We start from the raw sequence: 27,094 nt of genomic DNA, 5'->3' as shown, positions 1-27,094 counted from the left end.
AATATATGTTAGTAGAGTCATCAGCAGCTGTGATTGATTGATTGATTGATTGATTGATTGATTGACATATAAAGTCTATATAAATATATAAAGAGAGGAAAGTATAAAGTCTAGACATATAAAGGGGCTCCAACCACAGACAATGTTACAGTACATAGCCTACATGATATCAGCCCTAACACACTTCTCAATCCCTCCCCCTGCTCAGCTGTCTCAGTCTAAGACCATGGCTGCCCAACGTGTCCGCCCACTGGACAGCACTTCAGACCCCCACCTCCACATCAACGGCCAGCCCCAGGCCCCCCTGCAACGCCCACAGCACAGGGGGGTCCCTCCTCTCACCAAGGTCCGGCTGCCCCACAACAACCACCAAACAGGTCAGCCTCCCTTTTCCTACACCTCTAGATTAAAAAATACAAAATATTGCTGCAAACAGCCATGGCGGGGTTCAAGGCCTATGGCACCCACAGCACCACCATCAGGACAAATTGGATGAATTGCCCTTGGATATTAGCTTATCTCCTTACTGTGTAGCTAATGAAATATATCGACATACTGTACTGTTCGTAAACAGGGCTCTAATGTTTTTTACAGGCCCCATCACAGAGTCCTCCCCAGTCCATCTGAGCAACCTGAAGCGTGCGTCCCAGCTGCGCCAGCCCCAGCCCCTACTCTACGTCACCACCACGGGCACCGGAGGCCAGCGCACCCGCAGGCACTGAGGGCCTTCTAGCCTGCCACTCTAGGGTCATGTTCATTAGGGCATGGAATGGAAAACATTTAGCAATGTTTGTTGCCTAATGGACACGACCCAGGGTTTTCTTACACAGGCACCAGCACTACCCTGACCAGCTGACCCTGAGAATGTGGACTGGACTAGACTAGACTGGACTGGACTGTACAAAACTGGACTCTCCAGTCTCCACCTTCATGCTCCTGATTGGCCCACAGCCCAGTCTAAATCTACAGCCTTGAGACCCCCAATGAGAGGGGGCTTACACATGACCCCCACCTCCACACTGGCTGTATGTTGAACCCAGAGACCTAGCTTTTCCTTGTGCTGATTACATAGAGAGACACTAATAGGATGGATGATGCCCCTAGACAAGATGATTGAATACCTCACCATCACAGTCTCCAAAGACAACTCTTCTGTCTGTGAGTGAGTCCAAAAAGGCACCCAAATGGCCCTGGTCAAAAGTAGTGCACTATATGGGGAATAGGTTGCCATTTCAGACACACTGTGACTGTTTTTCCTTGCTCCTCTTGTTTCCCTCGTTTCCACTGCTAAAGTGTTCCTGTGAGTGACCGTCCAGTGGCCACCACTGACCGCGACTATGGCTCTGTACACTCGGGTTGTACAAATGATTTGGCACAAAAAATTTACTCCGTAAAAATTATTATGGACTCTCACCGCACAATAGTTGTGTACACATTTTTTGTGCAGACAAACTATGTTATATCACAAAAATATCAGTTGTATCACAACCAATGTGTCATATGCGTCAGTTGTAGAACCTGAGTGGTAAGGGCCTATGCTATAAAGCAGACAGTACTAATTGTTGCGCAACAATAGACTAGTAGACTACATCATACTGCTTTGATGACACTAAATGCTTATTATCATGATAATGTGCTGATGAAGCCTCAATGTTACATCAAGCTAATGAATGAATTGATTTTTAAGAAATGTTAACTAATGTAATCTAATTTATAGACAGTCAGGCAGCTGTTTTTGGGTCAATCCAACCTTGTTGCTTTGAAGTTAAATTACAAATAAGTCCTGGACATTATTTAGAGGATGGAGAAAACAGCTAGCCTGGTCCCAGATCTGTGCTCTTGCCATCTTAATCACTGTCATTGTGGTGCCAAATGTTTGGCATCACAATGAGTGACAGAGAGTTGGCATGATAACACAAACAGACTGGCACTCAGGATAGAAAACAGGACCCAGTACATCAACATTCTCTGAGTGTAGATTTGACATATGAACAACAATAATATTATTATTATCATTCAGTACTACATAGATCTGTAATCCAGGTATAATCTCAATCTCAGTTATCAAAAGCACATAATGAGATCAGAGAAACATGACCTTGTGGATGATTACTGTGCACTTTTGTATTCAGCTTGATGTACAGTCTATACATTCACATTGTGTGCTTCCCAAATGGCACCGTATTCCATATATGGTCTTTGGTCAAAAATAGTGCACTAAATAGGGAATAGGGTGCTATTTTGGACAGTCATTGAAACAGCCCACGGTCTATGCCTTTTTCTTATCACCTACCCAGACATGATTTGATCCTGTGTTAGATGTGTTTATTATCTCCCCCCCCCCAATGTGGCACTTCAAAACGCATTCCCAACTGTGGATGGTTGTTGTTTTTTATTCCCATTTTACGGCTGCCTTTTCTTGTTATTATCCAAATTACAGTCTTTGTCATTGTTTTCATATTTACATTTTTTTCTATTTGTTTTGTAAAAAAAAAAACTTTTTATAACTAAATAAATTCCAGTAAAAACCTAAAGATGTTTGTGATGTGATTAATGTCACTGTATGTAAGTGTTCTGGGGAAGTCTACACTAGGTACAGATCTAGGATCAGCTTCCCTTTCCCCAATCACAACCTTAATCATTAGTAGGGAACACTGATATCAGTGTCTAGAGCAACTTCACCCTACACCGTATGTAAGCGCTGCAGTTCACTTCCTCAACAGTAGATAGAGTAACGGAATGAAACAGGGTGATCAAAAACGTCTGCAGTACTACCAAACGACCACTATATGCTCCTCCTGTCCTTTCATCTCCTATGACAACTTCAGTACACAATGTTCCAACAAAGGTCTTTGTGCTGATGTGTGATCAAAACAACTCTTTCCCCAATTGTATACTGAACAAAAATATAAACGCAACGTGCAATCATTTTGTGATTATACTGAGTTACAGTTCATATGAAAATCAGTCAATTGAAATAAATTCATTAGGCCATAATCTATGGATTTCACATGACTGTGCATGGGCTCAGCCATGGGGGAGCCCACAGGGTAGCCAGGCACAGCCAATCGGGAAAGAGTTTTTCCCCACAAAAGGGCTTCATTACTGACAGAAATACTCCTCAGTTTCATCAGCTGTCCGAGTGGATGGTCTCAGACAGTCCCGCAGGTGAAGAAGCCAGATGTGGAGGTCCTGGGCTGGCGTGGTTATACTTCATCTGCTGTTGTGAGGCCAATAAGACAAACTGACAAATTCTCTAAAACGACGGAGGTGGCTTATGGTAGAGAAATGAACATTCAATTATCTGGCAACAGCTCTGGTGGGCGTTCCTGCGGTCAGCATGCCAATTACACGCTCCCTCAAAACTTGAGACATCTGTGGCATTGTGTTGTGTGACAAAACTGCACATTGTAGAGTGGCCTTTAAATTGTACCCAGCACAGTTTCTTGATATGCCACACTTGACAGATGGATGGATTATCTTGGCAAAGAAGAAATGTGCACTAAAAGGGATGTAAACAAATTTGTGCACAGAATTTGAGAGAAATACGTTTTTTTGTGTGCCTATGGAACATTTCAGGATCATTTACTTCAGCTCATAAAACATGGGACCAACACTTTACATGTTGTGTTTATATTTTTGTTCAGTATAAGTGATACCAAATCTAGACTTTGGTAATTACAGTGTCTTGGGAAAGTATTCAGACCCCTTGACTTTTTCCATGTTTTGTTAGGTTACCATCGCGTTTTTGGTCACCTCCTTGGCCAAGATCCTCCCCAGATTGCTCAGTTTGGCCAGGCAGCCAGCTCTAGGAAGAGTCTTGGTGTTTCCAAACTTCTTCCATTTAAGAATGAGCTAATACTCTATAAGAGGAACAGGATCTCAAGCAGTAGAAAACGAGAGGTGCTGGAACTCATCTCCGGTGAGCTCCTGACCAATTCAAGCATTGGTAGACAGGAAACACTCCACAAAGTGTTTTTCTGAAGTTGTGTTTTGAAAGGTTAACACCTTATTCAACAGTACTGGTGTGATCCACAACAGGTGTCTAGACATGAGTGTGGGCCTATGTCCCAGAATCATTCAGTTGTCATAAATATAGATTACATGGCAGCCTATTGTTTTCATGAGGGGAAGTGCTGAAAGTACCTGCTATGATTGGATTAGTTTACCTCACATTGGCAGGCAAGCAGCAGGCTAAATACTTGTGCAACACGTGCAGCAGTGGTGTGTTTATTTGTGCATACACTAGCTAATTGTCAGGGGCTTATAGTATAGTTGTCCTGAGTCTTGGGTCAATGAGAAAACCTTTCTACATAAGACCACATCACAAACATGCATTACTCTGTAGGCTATTAGCTGTTTGTTTGATGAGGTTAATCAAAGAAAGAATGAAAAACAATTGGTTTGGCTGTATATGCAATGAAACTATTTAGGCTACAGAAAGAAATCATTTTATTAAACGTTACATCAGATTTGGCTAAATACCTAGAAACATCTTAATAGTGATTAAATCTATCATGCAAGTTTCGGTTATGAAATTCTTTCTACAACTACACAGTGTCTTTTTTTCTCTCTGTTCTTTCTCTTTCCCTCCTTCTGCTCCGCGCATTGTCAAACACGTGCAGCGCACGTTACACAATCCAAACAACAACAGTGCTGCCATGTGAGTGGCCCAAACTATAGAAATTGTGCCTGAACAGCTTCAGGGATTGGTCCATATGTGACCAATCACAAAAAACACAAGCGCTCTTCAGATTAGTGGGCGTTGCCTCCAGGACTTTGACAGCTGTCATGAGTGAGAACTTGTCTGTCTGTTCCTGAGCAATACAAACATCATATTGACAATGAATCTTATTTCCATAATTTTCAATGTATGTTTTTGACATTCTTAGAAAGTTTTGAAATACAATTGACATTTACATTGTGAGAATTCTATTTTTACTCAGTTGTTGTTCAGTATGCAATACACAGTTGGAAAGTATTCAAACCCCATTAATTTTCCCACCGTTTTTTACGTTACACCCTTATTCTAAAATTGATTAAATTGCTTTTTTTCCCTCATCAATCTACACACAATACCCCATAATGACAAAGGAAAAACAGTTTTTTAGAAATGTTTGCAAATTTGTATAAAAAAACTGAAATAACACATTTACGTAAGTATTCAGACCCTTTGCTCAGTACTTTGTGAAATCACCTTTGGCAGCGATTACAGCATAGAGTATTCTTGGATATGCTATTAGCTTGGCACACCTGTATTTGGGAAGTTTCTCCCATTCTTCTTTGCAGATCCTCTAAAGCTCTGTCAGGTTGGATGGGAAGTGTTGCTGCACCACTATTTTCAGGTCTCTCCAGAGATCTTCGATCGGACTTTGGCTGAGCCACTCAAGTACATTCAGAGACTTGTACCGATGCCACTCCTGAGCTGTCTTGGAACCTCAAATCAAATACACATGGTTAGCAGATGTTATTGCGAGTGTAGCGAAATTCTTGTGCTTCTAGTTGTGCAGCAATATCTAACAAGTAATCTAACAATTCTACAACACCTAGCTAATACACACAAACCTAAATAAAGGAATGGGATAAGAATATATACATATAAATATATTGATGAGCAATGACTGAGCGGCATAGGCAAGATGCAATAGATGGTATACAATACAGTATATATGTATGTGAGATGAGTAATGAAAGACATGTAAACATTTTTAAAGTGCCATTATTAAAGCGACTAGTGATCCATTTATAAAAGTGGCCAATGATTTCAAGTTTGTATGTACGCAGCAGCCTCTCTGTTAGTGATGGCTGTTCAACAGTCTGATGGCCTTGAGATGGAAGCTATTTTTCAGTCTCTTTCGGTCCCAGCTTTGATGCACCTGTACTGATGCTTCGCCCCAGTCTGAGGTCCTGAGTGCTCTGGAGCAGGTTTTTATCAAGGATCTCTCTATATTTTGCTCCATTCATCTTTCCCTCAATCCTGACTACTCCCAGAGATTTTGTGGTACCCTTTCCCAGATCTGTGTTTTGACACAATCTTGTCTCAGACTTCTACGGACAATTCATTCGACCTCATGGCTTGGTTTTTGCTCTGACGTGCACTGTCAACTGTGGGATATATAGACCAGTGTGTGCCATTCCAAATCACGTCCAACCAATTGAATGTACCACAGATGGACTCCAATGAAGTTGTAGAAACATCTCAAGGATGATCAGTGGAAACAGGATGCACCTGAGCTCAATTTCGAGTCTCATAGTGAAGGGTCTGAATACTTACGTAAATAAGGTATTTCTCTTTTCGCTTTGTCGTTATGTAGATTGCTGAGGATTTATTTTTATTTCATCCATTTTAGAATAAGGCTGAAACGTAACAAAATATGGAAAAAGTCAAGGGACCTGAATCCTTTCGGAAGGCACTGTGTGTACTGTACAATGAGGCCTATTAAAGTTTTTAGGATGGTTTTCCTGTGCCTGAGACACAGGCAAATGTATACACACACGCACACACACACAAATGTATTCACATCCACGACACAACCATATCTCAGCATCCCACTAATTTAATTGAAATAACGTGGAAACAATGTTGATTCAACCCGTGTGTGCCCAAGTGGGATGTCCTGATCTCAATGACCTGACTTGCTTAGGCATCTTGAACAAGAGTCCAGAAATCAAAATAAATACTATTGAAGTAGGAAAATGGGAAAACATGACTAATGTGAATAAGTGAACAACTAAATGTTTCTATTTTGAACAAAACACCATATGAGCCATCCCTATATGAGCAGTAGACAGAGTATGAATAGGAGCCTGTGGTCATTTGCTTCTCCTGACCCTGCACAGAGCTGTGGGCATTGGCCAGTGATTTGTGTCTATCCTATATGCATCCCTTCAGATAATATGTCCCAAGGAAAAGTTTGCCGCTGACCCAGTTCCCTACTTAGCAGAAATAACTGCAGTCTTCAGAGATGTTGCCGCAAGAGAGAGAGTGAGCTTATCAAACTACTTCCACCTCTCTCATGCTCCATCCACAGCAGGAAGGATATGTTTTCTTTTATGCATACAGGCTTCATCATCAGTTTTTTACTGCAGTTTGAATATTTAATTCTGAGTAGAACAAGAACTGATACTGTTCGAAAGTAATGGATGTGTCTACCAACTATTACAACCTTCAAGCTCCCCCAGCACAATAGTCAACAAACAACTAGGTCATGCAAGGTTTATGGATTCATTTGGCCTTTTTCCTGCTCCCTTACTAAATAATCCTGTATATTTAGGGTATTTTGGTCTATTCAGCCCCAGACGAGTGGCTGTGTCACAGGATTACTGAGAGAGAGCAAGACAGGACTTATCCCTGATATAACTTGTCTATCTCTGTTTGTTTATGTGTGTGTGTGTGTGTGTGTGTGTGTGTGTGTGTGTGTGTGTGTGTGTGTGTGTGTGTGTGTGTGTGTGTGTGTGTGTGTGTTTTCATGCATACATACGTTGGTACGCATGTGCTTGCTTACCTGTGTTTGCTTTCTGTTGTTGTCCTCTCTGTTGATTTGGCCTCAAATTCAGGTCACAGTACACAGTGACATCACGCCAGTGGGAGCCAAAAATCCTAACCTAATTAGGAGGAACCACATAACACCTTACATCAGTCTCTACATCCCAAATGGCACCCTACTCCCCAGTTGACTACTTTTGACCATGACCCATAGGTCTCTGGTCAAGAGTAGTACACAAAATAAGGAATATTGTGCCATTTGGGACACTTAATGGCCTTAGTTGGGGCAACTTCAACATACTGTGTGACCAGACTCTCACTTTTTTCATTTTCACCATCATTGCCCATATTGATTTTTATAATGAAAAGACTGTAGAAGTCCTGTTTATAAACATGTTAGTATGTCTTTAGTATTCTTGGGTTGATTGTTTTATTCAGTGTATCAATCTTGTCTTTCTTGATACAATGTAGGTTTAAACACTAGAATAATTTATCATTTCCAAAGACCAATGCACCCACGTCCCTTTTTATGTGATCTGCGCAGGGTTGCTAGGACAAGTGATGTCACAGGCGAGTAACAGCCAGTCCACAACGGAGGACAATCCTACAGTGGGGAAGAAGCTTCCATCAAAATCCGTCTCCATCCTGCTTCATTTCGGGAAAGAGTACATTTTAAAAAGCAAGAACATAGTCTACGTGTTCTGAGCTTTTGGCAATAGCAATATCGTTGTGTTCTGAAAAAGACATAGGTATAAAAGGGATGGTGAAAGTTGGATTGTTACAGAAGGAATTTAATAATCTTCTATTATTCAGGGGAGGGGGGCGTCTGAATAAAGGAGTTTGTATACCAGCAAAGTAAGGTGATATTTGGGGTGGTTAGGTAACCAAAGAGAGCAAAAACACCCGGGTGGATTTTTCAAAACAACACATTCTGAAGATTGCTTCGTAAGAATAACATTGAACCATGGAATTAAGAGTGGGAAACCGATACAGGCTGGGAAGGAAAATTGGAAGTGGATCCTTTGGAGACATCTATTTAGGTGAGTAACGTTAGTTAGCTAAATTCTCAACAATATTAGCTACACAATAACGTTACCGTATGCTAGTTAGTTAGCTAGCTAGGTACTGTCAATTGAACATTTAATCTAGCTAACGTTAGCTACTGTACTAGCTACCAAACACCGTCACTAACCTAATAAACTAGCTTACCATCGCAACATTACGTTGCACTTTAACCATGTTGCTTGGATTGTGAATAACATAAAACAAGCTGTCAATTCTTAGCACCTCTTGTCCCTTGTCCCTTTGGCAAACCAGTAACTAGCTATATACAGTCAGTATGAGGAAATAACGTTAGAATAGCCACTAACCAGCTAACGTTATCTAGCTAAGTTAGCTTGTCAAATTGAGATGCCTCTATCCAAGCAAAGCCCATGACAGTTTCACAAAACAACAGGACAGCTAAAGCCAAGCAGGTAGGCCTAATTGTCATTATTAATACAGAGATGACTACCTAGCTAGTCAATGTAATCTGGAAACTGCTTGATTGTTATTCATGTCTACTAAAGGTTTGGTTTTCAAACAGCAATAGGCATAACCCTGCTGGATCATGGATGGATAGAAAAAATAATAATAAGTAGAATTCACTTGACAGACATACTGAAGAACAAGTCACCCACCCCAACTGAGTTTGCCAGTATACATCCCATCTGTCAAATTTCAAGGGATGAAGGGCAGTTCGCTAGCTGCAGTAGAGCTTGCCAAATACCCTGTTCTCTGCTCTGCCCTCCAGGCAGTGGCACTTGCCCACATTTTTAGGATGAAGCATAGTGAAGTTCTGAACTAGTTACCCATTTTATAGTCACAGTACAAGTGTACTTACTCTCCTGTAGTTTCCATTTGTTTGCTGCTGTGGCTGTCTTCGAATTTAGGCAAGCTACTATCAGGTAACATTGCTGAAATGCATTGTTGTGGCTAGTTTCAACCATTTGTCACTCAGTCTTGGCAGTGGCCAACTCCCCCTTAGCAGTTGTGTTGACTGTTGCTTGTGTGGTGCGTTTTAGTGTGTGTTTAGAGACTGGGCCCTCTGTTTTTTGCAGTGGTCCATAATCATCAGTCAGCGGTCAACTGAAATTACATTCTGATATGTTATCATCACCTCCAGGGTTTAGCTTACACATACTTTTGTCATAAAGGTCACTGAACACTTCTTGTTTTTGTATGAGTGAGTTTGAATCATGCCATAACTGTAACTGTTGTCATAATGCTGGTATGCTTCGTGGAGTCATGTTTTCCTATGCGTAATAGGGAGGAGTATTCCTATGTTAAATGCTAAATGGGTTTTTACAGGGCCTCATAGAGTTTCTGAATTTGGTGTATGTCCTATCCTCATTGTATGCGTTTTCAGGTGACTGTAGGAATTCCTCTGGTTGAGTTGAAGCAGGAGCACATCTCGTCCAGCAACAGGGTTCGACACAATTGTCCAACTTCTTGGCACTACTGTAGCACATGGCAGTTAGTGTATACTGCAGAAAGAGCTTATTGTTGATGGGGATGACATCTGCAAAGTTTCTAACAGCCATGTCGTTGTTTCACAAACCGTCTGTCAGATGTTTAACGCCTACTACTGCCCTACTATGTCCTGTCTGTCTGTACTAGCCTGTCACGAGTCACAGCTCCAAACCCCATCCCGCCACCTCTTCCCCTTTTCTAAACAAATAGTTCTAAACCCCATGTAAGGCCAAAAGGCTGCTTGACTTGCTTCTCAGTTGCTTGTTGTTGGATGTTTTGTTTTGAAAGGGTTGGGTCATTTGGATACTGACTGGAAACATTTTGTGGCAAATGTTATTCCCGTCTTTGAGTTGTTAAATGCACTGTTTGTGCATTTTCGGGTTCAGAGACAATGACTGGGAAAAGTAGATGATTTCTATGTTCTTACATGGCTGCAGTTATGGTCGATATATGAATTATGTTGCACATGTATAAGTCATTAAACTTCTATAGTGCTTTTCATAGAATCTCAAAGCGCTTTAAGAACAACAAACAAGCAACATATGATGACGGGTCAACCAATCGAGGCCAAGTCAAGTATGCAGATGAGAAACCGCATGTCCAACTCCATTGAAGTTCAATGTTCCAACTCAACAGACATGAATCATGTAGGGCTGAGTAGATGTTTTTAGAGGAGTAAACCTCTAGAAAGGTCATCCAGCCCACCCCACACACCACTGCTCCAAACCACTAAGGATATGGCTTGGTTGTTTCCTTTTGACACCCTAGCTGGATTGTATAACCTGGCCTAGAACATCTTTATCTCTCCTAGGCTGCTTGCCTCTTCATTAAGCCTCTAGAAAATATTGAAACATTAAAACATTCTGACACCAATAGAACTATGTTGAGTTCATATAGTTTGAAGTACACATGAAGTACAATTTGTTCAAATGTGTTTAATTGCTAGAGCACACAGACTTGACTGCCAATTCTGTAGATTTTCTCAATGCACATGAAGTAATCCATGTTTTGGAAGGCTAAACCGTTATGAATGATGTCAGTCCTAAGTGCCCATTGTAATAGGCTTTGTAATGGGACAGACAATATTATGTCAGCGAGGGGTGGATTTGCCCCCATCCTAGGTCACCTGTGTGTTCCTGCGTACTCCTCCGGTGTCAGTTTGGGGGGGCACACGCAGGTGTGTGGTGAACCGTCCTACACACAGAGGGGAAGCTCCAGTCAGCTGTATTTCCCTCTCTGCTCTGCTCTCCAGTGTGGACTAATGCATTCCCCTTTATGTAACCACATGTATGATTCATTCAACATGTTATTGTGTGTGCGTGCATGGAGGTGTTAAGTAAAGTGCTTTTCAGGAGATTGTCTGAGTCATACATGGACTGTAAGCCTACTTTTGAAATGAAATGTCAGATATGAAAAGCTCCCCTGTTTCCCACTACTAACATACAGTGCAGCAAATGTGCACATCTTCAATGCATTTAAAAAAAAAAATCTCATATTGCCCTTTTTCCCCACTTTGTATGAAAAGGGCCTTTTGCAAGCAGCGCAAAGAGAAGTAGGCCCAGTACTAAAGTAACAGGCTAGGTGTGTTTTACATTGTAACTCTTCAAGCTGAGTCTTATGTAACACCTTGGACCATTTTTCACATATTAAGCATAATTTCATGTTCCTGGGTAATGCTCTGCTGGCCCTTTATAGCTGCTCAAGTCACTCTGAATTTATGTTTTCACTGCTGCTGGGCAGGGTCAACACAAATGGCCACAGCCACAGCCACAGTCATAATAATGGCTATTTCTACAATGTATCTTCTTAAAATCTGATTTTAACCTTAACCACACTGTTGACCTCATGCCTAGCTTTTTAAATTAAGACCAGAAAGCTAATTTCTGTTTATATTAATTTGTATAATATTGCCCATTTATATTTTTTGTCTCTGGTAACTAGTGACAACCACTGTGCAGGGAGGGATGGGCCCCGACTCACTCTCTACTCCCCTTCCCTGTTCTGTTGTCCCTTGTCTGTGCTCTTGTAGAATACTGGTTGAGGGGTGGAGATGATGTAGTTAATTATTCCTTGCCCACGAACATTCGACCACCCATCAGATGATTGCAATACAGTCTGCTTTCTCTATGATTTGCTTGAACTCGGTGGAACTTTGCATCCAGCAAGTTAGTAGATAAAGCCTGTCTGGTTGGAGGGGTGTATGCTGGGTGGAGAATATTCAGAAATCTCTTCCAATCTTATCTTGCCTGTGAGCATCAGAGCTGACCAAGTTGCATACACAGCTCGAGCAAGACATTCATCAGCATTTCTCTGACTATGTTCCTCCATTGAGTCAAAAAAAACTTCTGATTCCAGGAGGACCATGACCTGTTGCTATCGATAAGGTGTCTGATTCATCATTTTCACCTCGAATAGAAGTAGAGGGACTTGTCAGAGGTTGTGAGTGCTGAGGGAACTTTATGCACTTGGCCAGCTGATTCTGCATCTTTGTTGCATTCTTCACAGAGGATTATGCACAGTATTTGCAAATGTACACAGCTTTTCCTTCTACATTAGCTGCAGTGAAATGTCTCCACACATTAGATAGTGCTCGTGGCATTTTCATGTAAAGATTTGGATTTTCTTTTGTAAGATTTGTTTTATTTTTAAATGAAATATGTATGGAAACAGGTGAATTAACACTCCTCAGTTAGCAGGCTCAAGCAAGCTAAAACCCACATGGTAGCAAGAACTAACTAGCAGAATTTAACAATTTAGAACAAGTTAGAAATTATTTAAACACACTTTTGCTGTAGGCTACTACTAGTTAACAAAAAATCATGTATGTCATATAAAATATGTTCACCCCACCCAGTATTGTAATCAAAACTTACCAGAAAGCATGTAGTCCTTGTCTCAGACAGTGTAGTAGTGTGGGCTCAATAGCATCTCATTAGTGTGCAAGATCTTAAGAATCAGCTGTACATCTGTTGGAAGAATGAACTGTGCATGCAGAGGGTTGCAATTCCGTTGAATTGGGGATAGTTTAACCAAACTTCTTCAATGAATTTAAGCAAAATTCCCGGGCTTAACTTCCCATTGAAAATCTTTTGGAAATTTACCGGAATATTTCGGACCCTTTTCAACCCTAGTCTGAATACTTTTTGAATGCACTGTGTATCCCCGGTCTGTGCTGCAATGCTCAGTCAGCAGGAACATGCACATCACAAGGGACCAGAGTTTCCCCTCCCTTCGTGGTCAGGAAAAAAATATCCAGGCCATAAACATTTCTAAGCATAAATCATGCTCTGTGAACCAAAATCAGTAATTGACTGCTCTCCATTCATCTCCATACATTTTTATCGATAGTCCTTCTCTTTGTCCCCCAGGCACAGACATCTCAGTGGGAGAGGAGGTCGCCATCAAGCTGGAATGTGTGAAGACCAAGCACCCACAGCTCCACATCGAGAGCAAGATCTACAAGATGATGCAGGGAGGAGGTGAGACCTGGGTCTAAACCATTATACATGGGCCTTGCTGTGGGCTATCAGTCCTGGTCGATCTCTCCCCACTCCTCTCCTATCTACCCCCTCCATTGCTCTCGTGCTCCCCCCACCCCACCTTCCCCCATGTTAATGTGGTTTTCACATCGCTGGACAAGTAGGCAGTCATCCACATGAGTCAGTCAGTCCAGTCATGCCAGCCAGCAGCCTGAGAGATTGGAGTCAGTGGAACCTGTCATCCGATCACAGAGCCAGAGAAACACCACACAGGAAATCACATTAAACCCAATAGAGAATGTCATTTAAGTGAACTAGAGATGGGTTTAAAAACAGATTAACTAACCATGATTAAGTTGAAGTCATCAATTTGCTTTCCCACTTCTAACCTCCCATGTGTGTTTCTTCCATAACAGTGGGCATCCCTACAATAAAGTGGTGTGGAGCAGAGGGAGACTACAACGTGATGGTGATGGAGCTGCTAGGCCCCAGTCTGGAGGACCTGTTCAACTTCTGCTCCCGCAAGTTCAGCCTCAAGACTGTCCTGCTGCTGGCTGACCAGATGGTGAGACAACTGACGGAGCGGGTGTTCACCAACAGCATTAAATATTCCGCTCTTATGCTGACTATTAGGGCCACTTGTATCTTCTGAAGTTATGACCACTATATGCTATGAAATTTGCTTGCATGTTCGCTAGCTATTATTTGTTAGCAGATTAGAAGCGCAAAGTAAAGCTCTCCAGGAGGAGTAGTGTCCACTCCTGCTCTTATGTATGTGAAAAAAACCTCTTTTTCAGATCAGCCGTATTGAGTACATCCACTCTAAGAACTTCATCCACAGAGATGTGAAGCCTGACAACTTCCTGATGGGCCTGGGCAAGAAGGGCAACCTGGTGTACATCATTGACTTTGGCCTGGCCAAGAAGTACCGCGACGCCCGCACACACCAGCACATCCCCTACCGCGAGAACAAGAACCTGACCGGCACGGCACGCTACGCATCCATCAACACACACCTGGGGATAGGTAGGTTGCATACACACACCTGGACATTGATCTCACACACACACTATTCAAACAGGGCCAGTGTGTAACTTTCTCCTTCCCTCCCTCTCTCTACAGAGCAGTCTCGTCGTGATGACCTGGAGTCTCTTGGTTACGTCCTGATGTACTTCAACCTGGGCTCTCTGCCCTGGCAGGGCCTCAAGGCCGCCACGAAGAGGCAGAAGTACGAACGCATCAGTGAGAAGAAGATGTCCACCCCTATCGAGGTGCTCTGCAAGGGATACCCATGTAAGTAGTCTGATTTATCATTCCTGGTTTTAGCATAGTTGATTTGTACAAACACACTCCTACTCTGTGCTTAGGTATGGATATCAATGACAGTGTAGGATTGTCTTTGTCCATTTGATTGTCTGTAATGTTTCTGTACCTCTTCAGAGGCCATGCTGTGACCCTGTAAAATAAAAGATGAAGTAATTTCCCTACAGGATGATAATAAAGGATTCTAACACTTTTCTCCCTCCTCACAGCGGAGTTCTCCACCTACCTGAACTTCTGTCGCTCTCTGCGGTTCGATGACAAGCCGGACTACTCGTACCTGAGACAGCTGTTCAGAAACCTGTTCCACAGACAAGGCTTCTCCTACGACTACGTCTTTGACTGGAACATGCTCAAGTTTGTGAGTACTGCCTCTATTCATTGTTAATTAACAATTTAATCTATTAAACATATACTGTTTTTATTGCACATCTTAATAATCCTCTTAACAATTAGCCAATGGTACCTCAGTGGCAGTTTTCTGATCTAGTCTCCATTTCTACCCCTCTGACTGCCCCTAATTCCAAGGGGGCCAACCGTGCAGCGGAGGAGGCGGAGCGGGAGCGGAGGGACAGAGAGGATAGGCTGAGACACGGCAGAAACCCTGGGGCCAGGGGACTCCCGGCCGCCTCAGGACGACCCCGAGGAACACAGGATCCGGCGCCGCCTACACCCCTCACACCCACCTCACACACAGGTTAGTGTCTCTCTCTCACACTTTGATATATGGTGTACATAATAATGTTATTGTCTCTTGTCATGGTCAGGAAGTACAGTGGCGCAAAAAAGTATTTAAACCACAGCCATCATGTTTCCCAGCATGCTCAATGCAGGTGATTTTTTTTTTTAAATGTGGGGGGAGGTTTTGTACATTGATTAATGTTGTGCTACTCAAATATAAATTCCATACATTTTTCTAAACTAATCCAATGTGTTACTTGGATGTATTACACACATTACTGAAATGGTTGTCAATTTGAAATGCATTCGATACTCTCATATTTTAGTCTTCCCAACCCTGGCAGTCATTCTGAATAAAAGTTGAGTGAATACAAATTCCTAATGTTGATGTTCCCACTCTGGCTGAATTCCAATTGGAATTACACATTACTTTGCAAGCTTTCGTAAATGTGAATTTCAGGCCTGATGTGGCCTGTAAACCATGTGTTTCTGGCCACTGTATTGGGGTAAAACTAGTCCCTCAACATAAGGCCTTATGAAGCATGTACAGTGGGGCAAAAAAGTATATAGTCAGCCACCAATTGTGCAAGTTCTCCCACTTAAAAAGATGAGGCCTGTAATTTTCATCATAGGTACACTTCAACTACAACAGACAAAATGAGGGGGAAAAATCCAGAAAATCACATTGTAGGATTTTTTATGAATTTATTTGCAAATTATGGTGGAAAATAAGTATTTGGTCAATAACAAAAGTTTCTCAATACTTTGTTATATACCCTTTGTTGGCAATGACAGAGGTCAAATGTTTTCTGTAAGTCCTCACAAGGTTTTCACACACTGTTGCTGGTATTTTGGCCCATTCCTCCATGCAGATCTCCTCTAGAGCAGGGCTGTTGCCGGGCAACACGGACTTTCAACTCCCTCCAAAGATTTTCTATGGGGTTGAGATCTGGAGACTGGCTAGGCCACTCCAGGACCTTGAAATGCTTCTTACGAAGCCACTCCTTCGTTGCCCGGGCGGTGTGTTTGGGATCATTGTCATGCTGAAAGACCCAGCCACGTTTCATCTTCAATGCCCTTGCTGATAGGTTTTCACTCAATCTCACGATACATGGCCCCATTCATTCTTTCCTTTACACGGATCAGTCGTCCTGGTCCCTTTGCAGAAAAACAGCCCCAAAGCATGATGTTTCCACCCCCATGCTTCACAGTAGGTATGGTGTTCTTTGGATGCAACTCAGCATTATTTGTCCTCCAAACACGACGAGTTGAGTTTTTACCAAAATATTTTGGTTTCATCTGACCATATGACATTCTCCCAATCTTCTTCTGGATCATCCAAATGCTCTCTAGCAAACTTCAGACGGGCCTGGACATGTACTGGCTTAAGCAGGGGGATACGTCTGGCACTGCAGGATTTGAGTCCCTGGCGACGAAGTGTGTTACTGATGGTAGGCTTTGTTACTTTGGTCCCAGCTCTCTGCAGGTCATTCACTAGGCCCCCCCATGTGGTTCTGGGATTTTTGTTCACCGTTCTTGTGATCATTTTGACCCCAAGGGGTGAGATCTTGCGTGGAGCCCCAGATCGAGGGAGATTATCAGTGGTCTTGTATGTCTTCCATTTCTTAATAATTGCTCCCACAGTTGATTTCTTCAAACCAAGCTGCTTACCTATTGCAGATTCAGTCTTCCCAGCCTGGTGCAGGTCTACAATTGTGTTTCTGGTGTCCTTTGACAGCTCTTTGGTCTTGGCCATAGTGGAGTTTGGAGTGTAACTGTTTGAGGTTGTGGACAGGTCTGATAACAAGTTCAAACAGGTGCCATTAATACAGGTAACGCGTGGAGGACAGAGGAGCCTCTTAAAGAAGAAGTTACAGGTCTGTGAGAGACAGAAATCTTGCTTGTTTGTAGGTGACCAAATACTTATTTTTCACAATAATTTGCTAATAAATTCATAAAAAATCCTACAATGTGATTCTTTTTTTTTCATTTTGTCTGTCATAGTTGAAGTGTACCTATGATGAAAATTACAGTCCTCTCATCTTTTTAAGTGGGAGAACTTGCACAATTGGTGGCTGACTAAATACTTTTTTGCCCCACTGTATTTGTTTCTCCTGTCTCTTTCTCTCTCCTCTAGCCAACATGTCTCCACGACCGGCGTCCGGTATGGAACGAGAGAGAAAAGTGAGCATGCGGCTTCACCGGGGAGCTCCCGTTAACGTCTCCTCGTCCGACCTGACGGGACACCAGGACACCTCTCGCATGTCCACCTCACAGGTACAAGCTCGTCCCAACCCCAGATGCACCCCCTCGGCCCTCACCAGAACACCCCTGACCTCATACGACCACCGCCCATCATGACCCACCCCTCCAGAGGAATATGGAGAACAGAACCAATAAAGTTGTCTATAGTCAAAACCTAAACAGGAATGTCTCTTGACTTTGGATCTCAATAAGGAGTAGCTAGCTGTAAGTCTAGGAGTGCATCAGTAAGGCCTGGCTTTATGATTCAAGACATGAATAAACATGAAGATGTTTATTGGAGGGAGGCACTTCAACTAGCTAAGTAAAGGGCCCTGGCTTTAGTCTGCCAAACAAGACTAAAGGAAAAGATGCACGGAAGGAAATTCACCCCCGGATTGAGGGTACTGAAGAGGACACTATAATGAAATATCCCCACTCTCCTTAGGCAACATCGCCCTATTCTCCTTGGCCATCTCTTTACGTTTCCACCAGGTGATCATGAGAGTTGTAGTTTTTATCTCCCACACATTGGTGTGTTATAGTAAGCATGCCATACTACAGACCCAGATCCAGTTGTCTGACTTGACCTATGGCCTTCTCTCTCCCTCCCCTAACCTCAGAATAGCATTCCCTTCGACAATCACGGCAACTAGATGCTCGCCATATCCTTGTGTGATGGCCCGATGGCCACACTGGGTGAGTCCCGCTGAGGCTGGCGCTGGGTTCTAAAGTGACCAGGGATGCACGCCTCCAGTCCTAATGGGAAGTACTGTCTGTCTGCAGGCTCTCGTTCCTCTCTGATATACGCTATGAAAGGGAGTTGAGACAAGTAGCTTCAATGTTAACAGCTTATGACAAAAGGAACTACTTTTTGTTGGTCAGCTGGCCAGCCTATTCCCTTTCATAGCGTATTGATCATTCAATGAGCCTGACTTGCCAGGTCCTATTGGACCAGATGCCTCAGTTATTCTGATGCATCTGACACTGTCTCCCTTGAGAACTGGAGCGGTGCATTCCAACCTTGTGATAACAAACCAACGTGTGGAACCAGTGTTTCTGCTATTTCTGGCTGTTACCCTACCTAGCTCTGTGACCTATCCTCAGCACAGTGCTTGTGACTTGTTGCAGTGGTTGGACTGTGGTGATGCCTGTCTGACATTCTCCAGCATGTGACTGCATTGGTTCCTATCCTGCTCCTAACTCCCCAGTCTTACCTATAGAGGGGTGGGTGTGTGTGTGTCCTTTAAAACCCTTGTCTCCCTTGGCTTTTACCACTGCTCAATGCTGCATGGTTTTTCATAGGTCTCTGGAAATTATCACCAAGCTAAAGTTTAGATTTGCTATGTCTGAAAGCATATACTGCATTTTGTTTTCTTGTTCTGATGAGTGAATGACACACCAGACTGAGGCCATGTGGCCCATTGCTGCTTGCCTTCATCTCTCACACTATGTATCACTCTCAGCATATCTTCTGCACTACATGGAAATACTGCTGTTTCTGCTGAGCAATGTGACAATATTAATCTATTGTCAGGCCTTCATGCATGATATGGTTTTGAATCTGATGTTTCAAGTCTGGTATTTTTATTTCAACTTAAGTGCAGTGTTGTGTAGATGAAATTGAGTAATAATGTAAGTATAGTTCAGTATATTTAATGATAAGATGGAGATTGCATGCAGAGAAGCGAGAGTAGAGATCCCCGCCTGCTGTAAATATATGAGAGTATAAAAGTTGACCCCTCCCCTCTCTCTTCTCCCCTCAGTTGGTGTCTGGCATGATTCCTGGTGGCCTCCACTCTGCAGCGCCTCGATGAGACAAGACCCACAATGCCACTGGCATAGCAGAGGACTGCACCAAGCCTGGCTCAACCAATCGGCAGCCAGCTCGCTAACTACTACAGAAAACATCGGAAGACCACTTCTCTCCTGACCTGGCAGTGTCTGGTTGTTCCTTTCTTTCACACTAGTTATCTTGTTCCTTGCCCACTTGGTCTCTCTCCCTCTATGCTCTCTTTCTAGCTTTTTCTGTACTCTCTCCTGAACACTTACAATTGTTTCGATAAAAAAACTTGGAAATAAGTACCACATCTGCGACCTCTTTTCCCAGAGACATTTTCCATGCCTGTGCAGAGACTGGTCTTCGCTGTGATGGCGATCTAACCGAGTTCTTTTAAGACTGAAACGATAAACGGAACGACAACAACTGCCACCGTTATTGCCGTGGTTACTACTCCTCATCCATGGCACTTTGTCAATAAAGACACTCATTTCTACTCCCACTGTACATTACTACATAATAAATCTGATATGAAAAGAGCTGATCCAAGATTGAGGCTGTTTTAAATGGGTCGTTTTGGGTGTACTCCTTTTCATTTGTACTTATTTACAGATCTGTTTTCTCTGACCACCAGCTGGTTTTCTATTGTTTTCACAGCTCTGGTCTGTAACTCTAAAGCCATTTGTAATACATACTATTTGCATGTTTTAACACTCGGCCTCCCTTTGAACTGCTGATATGTAGGGTTTTAACTCTAAATCACATCTGAAATTCTCATCTGTATTTCTAGATGGGGTTTTATGGTCAAAGTTGCTCAAGTTGTATATGTATAGGAGGGCCCCGTAAAGGTTTCCTTTTCTCCCCAACCAAGACAGTCTCTTATGGACTACTGTACAGATCTACATGCTCATTTCCTGTTATTTGTAATATTTCTAAGCTGTGAAATACATGTAATATAGATGTTTACTTTGAGGTGAATTTGGGTTGGGTTTCTTAAATTGGGTCTGCTCAAAAGTGTGACATCACTGTCCTATAATCGGTCCAGTTTTGGGCTGTCATAATCATTGTCCGTGCCCAGGCTTGTGCTGCGTCTGTCCAAAAAGATGAAGTGCAGGATTGTTTTAGTTGGAGTGCCTCAAATTCACAAAAATTGAGAGCACTCACACAGAGACTTACCAGTGTCAGTTTAAAATAGCAGCCATTTAACAATGATTTTGTTTTATTGATTGTGAACTGACATTTTTATATTTTCTTATTGTCTCCATGATGTGAACACTGGTGTTATTTTTACATGTTTTGGGAAATAAAATGGTGCTGCACTGATGTGGCTACAAGCAGAGGCACGTGCACTTAACTAAACATCTGTGTTTACTTTGTATCTCCTGATAAATTAACCGATTGACACTTCTCTTGGGTGGGCTATGGTCTTTGACGTTCAAATCAATGGTCGCGTTACCCTGTTCAGACGTTGCATGCATCAACCAATGATTACGTGCCACATCGACTGCTGTCGGGCACGAGATCGCTATAACATCTGGTTAGCTGATACGTTAAATACCTATCCATGCTTTGTAAGATTTGACATGCGTCAGCAACACCTGGACAGAGTAACGCGCCAAATCTCTACTGATCTTCAGTAAAGAGTGTGGAGCAAGAGTTTGGGATATTCAACTCAACCTCAGTCAGCAAAATGTGTATTTTTAGGGTCTGCACAGCTGAATCGTTACCATGGTTCACCCCTATAGAACCATTTTAATCCAGTCCTGATTCCTGACTAGTCATTTTATCCTATGGTGTAACCCATGGGCAGTTTGGTCAATCACCGACTCACCCTTCTATGTGTAATTAACTAAGCTACCAGCTCTGAAATATTACTTTATCTCTCATTAGTATTTGCCACTGTATGTGTACTTTAAACTGTAAATAAATGAAGTACTTGTACTCTGTGTGCTTTCATTTTCAAACGTGGAAAGAAAAGGTGTATATATAGTTAATATATTTGATGTCTTAACCTGTGTGCAGACTACCACTAGACGCGCACACTGCAATTGCCCTACGCTGGACACCTGAGGGTAAGACCTAACCCGGGGAACCCTAACCAAAAAGGCCGCAGACCGGAAGCAGTGGGGCTCTCTTGTGGATGCCTCAAGACAAAAAGAGGATTTAATACATTAGTAAATGTCTATCACCCTATATTGGAGATAATCTCCTAGATCAGGGGTATTGCTCTGTTTTACCTGACACCTTTGTTTTAGGTCTAAATGAGTCCTTGATTAGAGGGGAAGAATGAGAAAAAATATTTTTCATTATCATACTAAAATACAAACCATGCCTGTGTTGGCCAAAAGAGTGTGAGAAAGGGTTGTGTTACGCCCAAAGACCCTTAGAGGGCGGTATTAGACAGCCTTGAACGCTCTCAAGGGGTATACTACAATGCACAATCAATGCCTTCGCCAGCTAACTTTGATAAACAACCAGAAATAAACACTTGATTTTCCTGCTTCGTTAAGAAAGTGTTCGGTTGTTGAGTCAATTAGACCGTGCCTATTTCAAGCTTATCGTTCAAAAAAATTCAAAAGTTATTTCAGAATATTCAGCCAGTTAACTTGCCTAACTCCTTGGTCTTGTTTTGTAGTACACCCCTCAGATGCTGTACCTCAGGGAGAGAAAAAAAACATGATTCAGTCAACTGAGATACACTACCAATTGTGTTAATAATGGTTCTTAATCCCATTTGAAGTGATTTGGCATAGCGCTAACACCAATACACTACCCCCAGCTAGGGTTCTATACAACACAAATCTTGCCTAAGATGATTGGAGAGTTGGCCTAACATGTATGTGTTTTATTACATACCCATTAGAGCATTTGAAGAGTCAACCACCATTCAAGCACTTTCTCCAAAGAATATATTTATTAGGTTGGCATAGCAACACGTCAGGAAGCCAACTACACAGTATCTCAGAAAGATAGGTATTGAATAAATCCGCAAGTTTTACAATCAACAAATACCCAGCAGAGGGTGCTCATGGACATGATTGTGTATTTGAGGTTTTATGTCTGTATATCTAGAATTCATAAATACAAACATCTCACACAGACAGGCAGAACAAGATACAATCAGAGGATAGGACAATACTGACTACACACAGTTTTACAAGTGCAAAGCGAACCATTGCTCTGCTCTACAATGTGTGTTTGGCTGAGATAAGTGGTAAACTTGTCATCAAGTGACATTGTAATAGAGAATTCAACAGTTGACAAAAATATCAAAGTACTAAACTCCCTTTTTCAGGACCCTGTCTTTCAAAGATAATTCATAAAAATCGAAATCACTTCACAGATCTTCATTGTAAAGGGTTTAAACACTGTTTCCCATGCTTGTTCAATGAACAATAAACAATTAATGAACATGCACCTGTGGAACGGTCGTTAAGACACTAACATGCTGACCAGACTGGACAAGTCGCCTGCGCGAGCGTCGCACTACTCGTGCGCGCCAACGAGCGTCTGCATTGCCAAGGGCTAAAATAGAAGTCATTGCTATTTCTGACGCAGAACGCGCTGAAAGTCCTGACTCTCCCATTTCCTCGTTGGTTTATAGAAGCAGGTACCCACGTGCCATTTCCTCATTGGTTATACCCAAGTGGGTGATTGAAAGACGAAATGTTTTGCCAGTTGTCTGGTAAAAGTGTAGATGCCAATCACCATAAGTTCAAAAGATGAAAAAGCCAAGAAGGAGGAGAGATGACTAGAAACGAACCGGTTGGCCGTTTTATGTGTGGATTAATTGTCAGAGTAGAAGACCTTGTGCATTTAAGGTAAAATAACAACTCAATTGTTATAAAGCTAGCTAAATAGGACAAATTATTTAGCAAGTGCAAGCTAACTAGCTAAATTGCCATACATGTTTAATGCTTTTCAACCTGTCCCCAAATTAATGTAATTGGTTCAGAGTTTTTATTTTATTTTAACCTGCGTGTCGTGATCACGTTTGGTGTAGGGGGACAGCTGGTTTGGATTCCGTGTAACAGCTTACACACGGTAGGCAATTAAGGTCACAGTTATGAAAACTTAGGACACTAAAAAGACTCTGAAAAACACCAAAAGAAAGATGACAGGATCCCTGCTCATGTGTGTGAACGTGCCTTAGGCATGCTGCAAGGAGGCATGAGGACTGCAGATGTGGCCAGGGCAATAAATGGCAATGTCCGTACTGTGGGACACCTAAGACAGCGCTACAGGGAGACAGGACAGACAGCTGATCGTCCTGGCAGACCACGTGTAACAACACCTGCACAGGATCGGTACATCCGAACATCACACCTGCGGGACAGATGGCAACAACTGCCCAAGTTACACCAGGAACGCACAATCCCCCCATCAGTGCTCAGACTGTCTGCAATAGGCTGAGAGAGGCTGGACTGAGGGCTTGTAGGCCTGTTGTAAGGCAGGTCCTCACCAGACATCACCGGCAACAACGTCACCTATGGGCACAAACCCACCGTCGCTGGACCAGACGGGACTGGCAAAAAGTCCTCCACACTGACGAGTCACGGTTTTGTCTCACCAGGGGTGATGGTCGGATTCACGTTTATTGTCGAAGGAATGAGCGTTACACTGAGGCCTGTACTCTGGAGCGGGATCGATTTGGAGGTGGAGGGTCCATCATGGTCTGGGGCGGTGTGTCACAGCATCATCGGACTGAGCTTGTTGTTATTGCAGGCAATCTCAACGCTGTGCGTTACAGGGAACACATCCTCCTCCCTCATGTGGTACCCTTCCTGCAGGCTCATCCTGACATGACCCTCCAGCATGACAATAGCACCAGCCATACTGCTCGTTCTGTGCGTGATTTCCTGCAAGACAGGAATATCAGTGTTCTGCCACGGCCAGCGAAGAGCCTGGATCTCAATCCCATTGAGCACGTCTGGGACCTGTTGGATCGGAGGGTGAGGGCTAGGAGCAATCCCCCCAGAAATGTCTGGGAACTTGCAGGTGCCTTGGAAGAGTGGGGGAACATTTCACAGCAAGAACTGGCAAATCTGGTGCAGTCCATGAGATGCACTGCAGTACTTAATGCAGCTGGTGGCCACACCAGATACTGACAGTTACTTTTGATTTTGACCCCCCTTTATTCAGGGACACATTATTTCATTTCTGTTGGTCACATGTCTGTGGAACTTGTTCAGTTCATGCCTCAGTTGTTGAATCTTATGTTCATACAAATATTTACACATGTTAAGTTTGAGTTTATTCTATTATTGGGTAATCAGCTCTTTATATGGCCATATTCAATTTCACACCAGCCAATGTGTCAGGTTTAATAAAGAACTACTATACACTGAGTATACCAAACAGAGAACCTTCCAAATATTGAGTTGCCCCCCCCCCTTTTTTTTGCCCAAAGGAACAGCCTCAATTCGTTGGGGCATGGACTCTACATGGTGTCAAAAGCGTTCCACATGCATATGTCAAGTTGGCTGGATGTCCTTTGGCCGGTGGACTATTCCAGCGCTGCAGTTCTTGACACACTCAAACCGGTGCCCCTGGCACCTACTCTGTTCAAAGGCACTTCAATCTTTTGTCTTGCCCATTCACCCTCTGAATAGCACACATACACAATCCAGGTCTCAATTGTCTCAAGGCTTAAAAATCCTTCTTGAACACCTCCACTGATTGAAGTGGATTTAACAGGTAACATCAATAAGGAATTATAGCTTTGACCTGGATTCACCAGGTTAGTCTGTCATGGAAAGAGCAGGTGTTCTTAATATTTTGTATATTTCGTGTATAAAATAGGTTGTCCTCCATATTACAAATCTGTGGGTTGGACTGGGCTGGGGTTTAGCTATGATGCTTAGCTAGAATGTCACATTCTGTCACATGTTAAGGGATCCCCTTTTCAGATTTAAAAAGATCCTGACAGTTGTGACCAAACAAAACCCTGCTCGTTTAGATACACCAACAATACAAAACAGTATTTTTGTAGACTCCCATCTGTATACTGCCAATATTCTTACTCCACTTCTCAGCATAAACAGACAGATGCTTCAATTTGTTTTCAAAACACTTGGTATTTGAAACAAACAGCATTCTAGCAGCCACGTGACACGTTGATATCCTCCGTATTAGAACTGTCCATCTCAACGTGGTTTACCAGACAAACTCAGCTGTAACAAAGTCCTTACAGTTGAAGACAGAGAAATACATGTAAAATGAGGCTTAATTAACTTGTATATATCTGTGTAACTCAGCAGTTCATGGAGTAAAATATATTTGTATTAGAAACGAAGATGCATGTTAAGTTACTGGCTGAAGATGTGTTGTTCATTGAAAGAAAGTGATATTTATCTCAACATCGAGATGCTCTCATAATATTTCACCAAGCACTTAGACCTTACTGTAACAAGTCAAATGTACTCGGTAATATTTTACCCATACAAGGTAAAGGCCCAGTGCAGTCAAAAATGTGATACCTGTGTTTTTATATATCCATCTCCGCATTAAGAGGATGGAGTAATACTGTGAAAATTATGATAATGCCCTTTTTAAATGTAAGAGTGGTTTGAAAAGACCACCTGAAATTGCAGGCTGTAGTTTGGGTCTGCCTGGTGACATCACGAGGCAGTAAATTAGTTGGACCAATAAGGAGTCCCAAACCTCTAGTTTTCCCCTCCGACAGTCCTAGCACAATTCTTGCTTGAGAATTCTCTCTTTGCTAAAGAAGCAATTTTTTATTTTCAATTAAGAATTTGAGCATGCGTCTCAGTCCAATGCTAAGCCTATTCTGGGTTCGGAAAACCAGCTTGATGTCTTAAAAACAATATTTTTTAACAAGGCAAGTCCATTAATAAGAACACATTCTTATTTGCAATAACGGCCTACCCCGGGCCAATCACGACCGGTTGTGATAAAGCCTGGAATCGAACCAGGCTCTGTAGTGACGCCTCTAGCACTGAGATGCAGTGCCTTAGACTGCTGCGCCTACAGATATGTTTCTAGTCTTTGAAGAGAAGTTACTTCAAGATTAGGCAGTGACAAGTATTGGTTAGTTCAAGGTTTCGTGTGTACGCTATTGGGTGCCTGGAGTGCATGTGTGTGTGTACGTACTGTGGGCACAACAGTGTGTGTTTTTGGCAGTGCGATTCTAGATAACATTTAATAGTGTTCCTCCTGCTGTGCCTGCTGGTCTGTATTCAGCAAATTCTCCAGTTTTAAATCAACAGTGTTAAATTGAACACCGTTTCAGTGTCCATATGGGTCCACAGTTTCAATGGTAAATTAACACAGTGTAAAGCCTTATTTGCATACTTCGCAGGATGCCTTGCCTTGAGTGAATTGTAGAGAGTCACCACCCTGTATTTGTTAGTGACAGACATGGCTGCTGCAATCATTCATTTTTCAGTCCTGTGGCCTTCACCAAATGAGATCAAGTGAATGTTATCATTCAAATGTAATTCTTTATAACAATATAGTGGGGCAAAAAAGTATTTAGTGAGCCACCAATTGTGCAAGTTCTCCCACTTAAAAAGACGAGGCCTGTAATTATCATAGGTACACTTCAACTATGACAGACAAAATGAGAAGGAAAAA

The 27,094-nt window shown here is 42.5% G+C and overlaps 2 protein-coding genes and 1 long non-coding RNA gene across 10 annotated transcripts in view; 2 read left to right on the top strand and 1 right to left on the bottom strand.

Annotated features, from left to right (window-relative positions):
• Positions 1-2,534, top strand: part of LOC109870064 (kinesin-like protein KIF19) — a 73,323-nt gene extending 70,789 nt beyond the window's left edge. Inside the window, exons 18-19 of the mRNA XM_020460386.2 lie at positions 209-377; positions 595-2,534. Coding sequence (XP_020315975.2) covers positions 209-377; positions 595-722 — 297 coding nt within the window. The 3' untranslated portion in view covers positions 723-2,534. The remainder of the gene's footprint in view (positions 1-208; positions 378-594) is intronic.
• A 2,584-nt stretch (positions 2,535-5,118) lies between these two features.
• On the bottom strand, positions 5,119-9,719 carry LOC116357464 (uncharacterized). The gene is made up of 3 exons (XR_004205448.1): positions 9,369-9,719; positions 7,506-7,605; positions 5,119-5,437 (listed from the first exon to the last, which is right to left on the bottom strand). It is a non-coding gene; the product is annotated as an uncharacterized LOC116357464 (long non-coding RNA).
• Positions 8,048-21,439, top strand: LOC109870115 (casein kinase I). Of its 8 annotated transcripts, none has more exons than XM_020460463.2 (11): positions 8,076-8,526; positions 13,366-13,476; positions 13,893-14,041; positions 14,274-14,502; positions 14,599-14,769; positions 15,009-15,157; positions 15,325-15,493; positions 17,615-17,754; positions 18,167-18,213; positions 18,342-18,417; positions 19,485-21,439. In XM_020460463.2, the coding sequence occupies exons 1-11, from the start codon at positions 8,451-8,453 to the stop codon at positions 19,533-19,535; spliced, it is 1,368 nt and encodes a 455-aa protein (XP_020316052.1). In that variant the 5' UTR covers positions 8,076-8,450; the 3' UTR covers positions 19,536-21,439. The 8 variants fall into 8 exon arrangements, with proteins under 8 accessions (XP_031660768.1, XP_020316057.1, XP_020316052.1 ...); XM_020460462.2 differs by having other exon boundaries at positions 15,307-15,493; XM_020460468.2 differs by lacking the exon at positions 18,167-18,213 and having other exon boundaries at positions 8,058-8,526.
• The last annotated feature ends 5,655 nt before the right edge of the window (positions 21,440-27,094 follow it).

This window comes from Oncorhynchus kisutch, linkage group LG25 (genome assembly GCF_002021735.2).
Source record: "Oncorhynchus kisutch isolate 150728-3 linkage group LG25, Okis_V2, whole genome shotgun sequence".
In the NCBI taxonomy this organism is placed as follows: domain Eukaryota; kingdom Metazoa; phylum Chordata; class Actinopteri; order Salmoniformes; family Salmonidae; genus Oncorhynchus; species Oncorhynchus kisutch.
The sequence above is the reverse complement of the archived record's forward strand: the minus strand, read 5'-3'. Positions and strand labels throughout refer to the sequence as shown.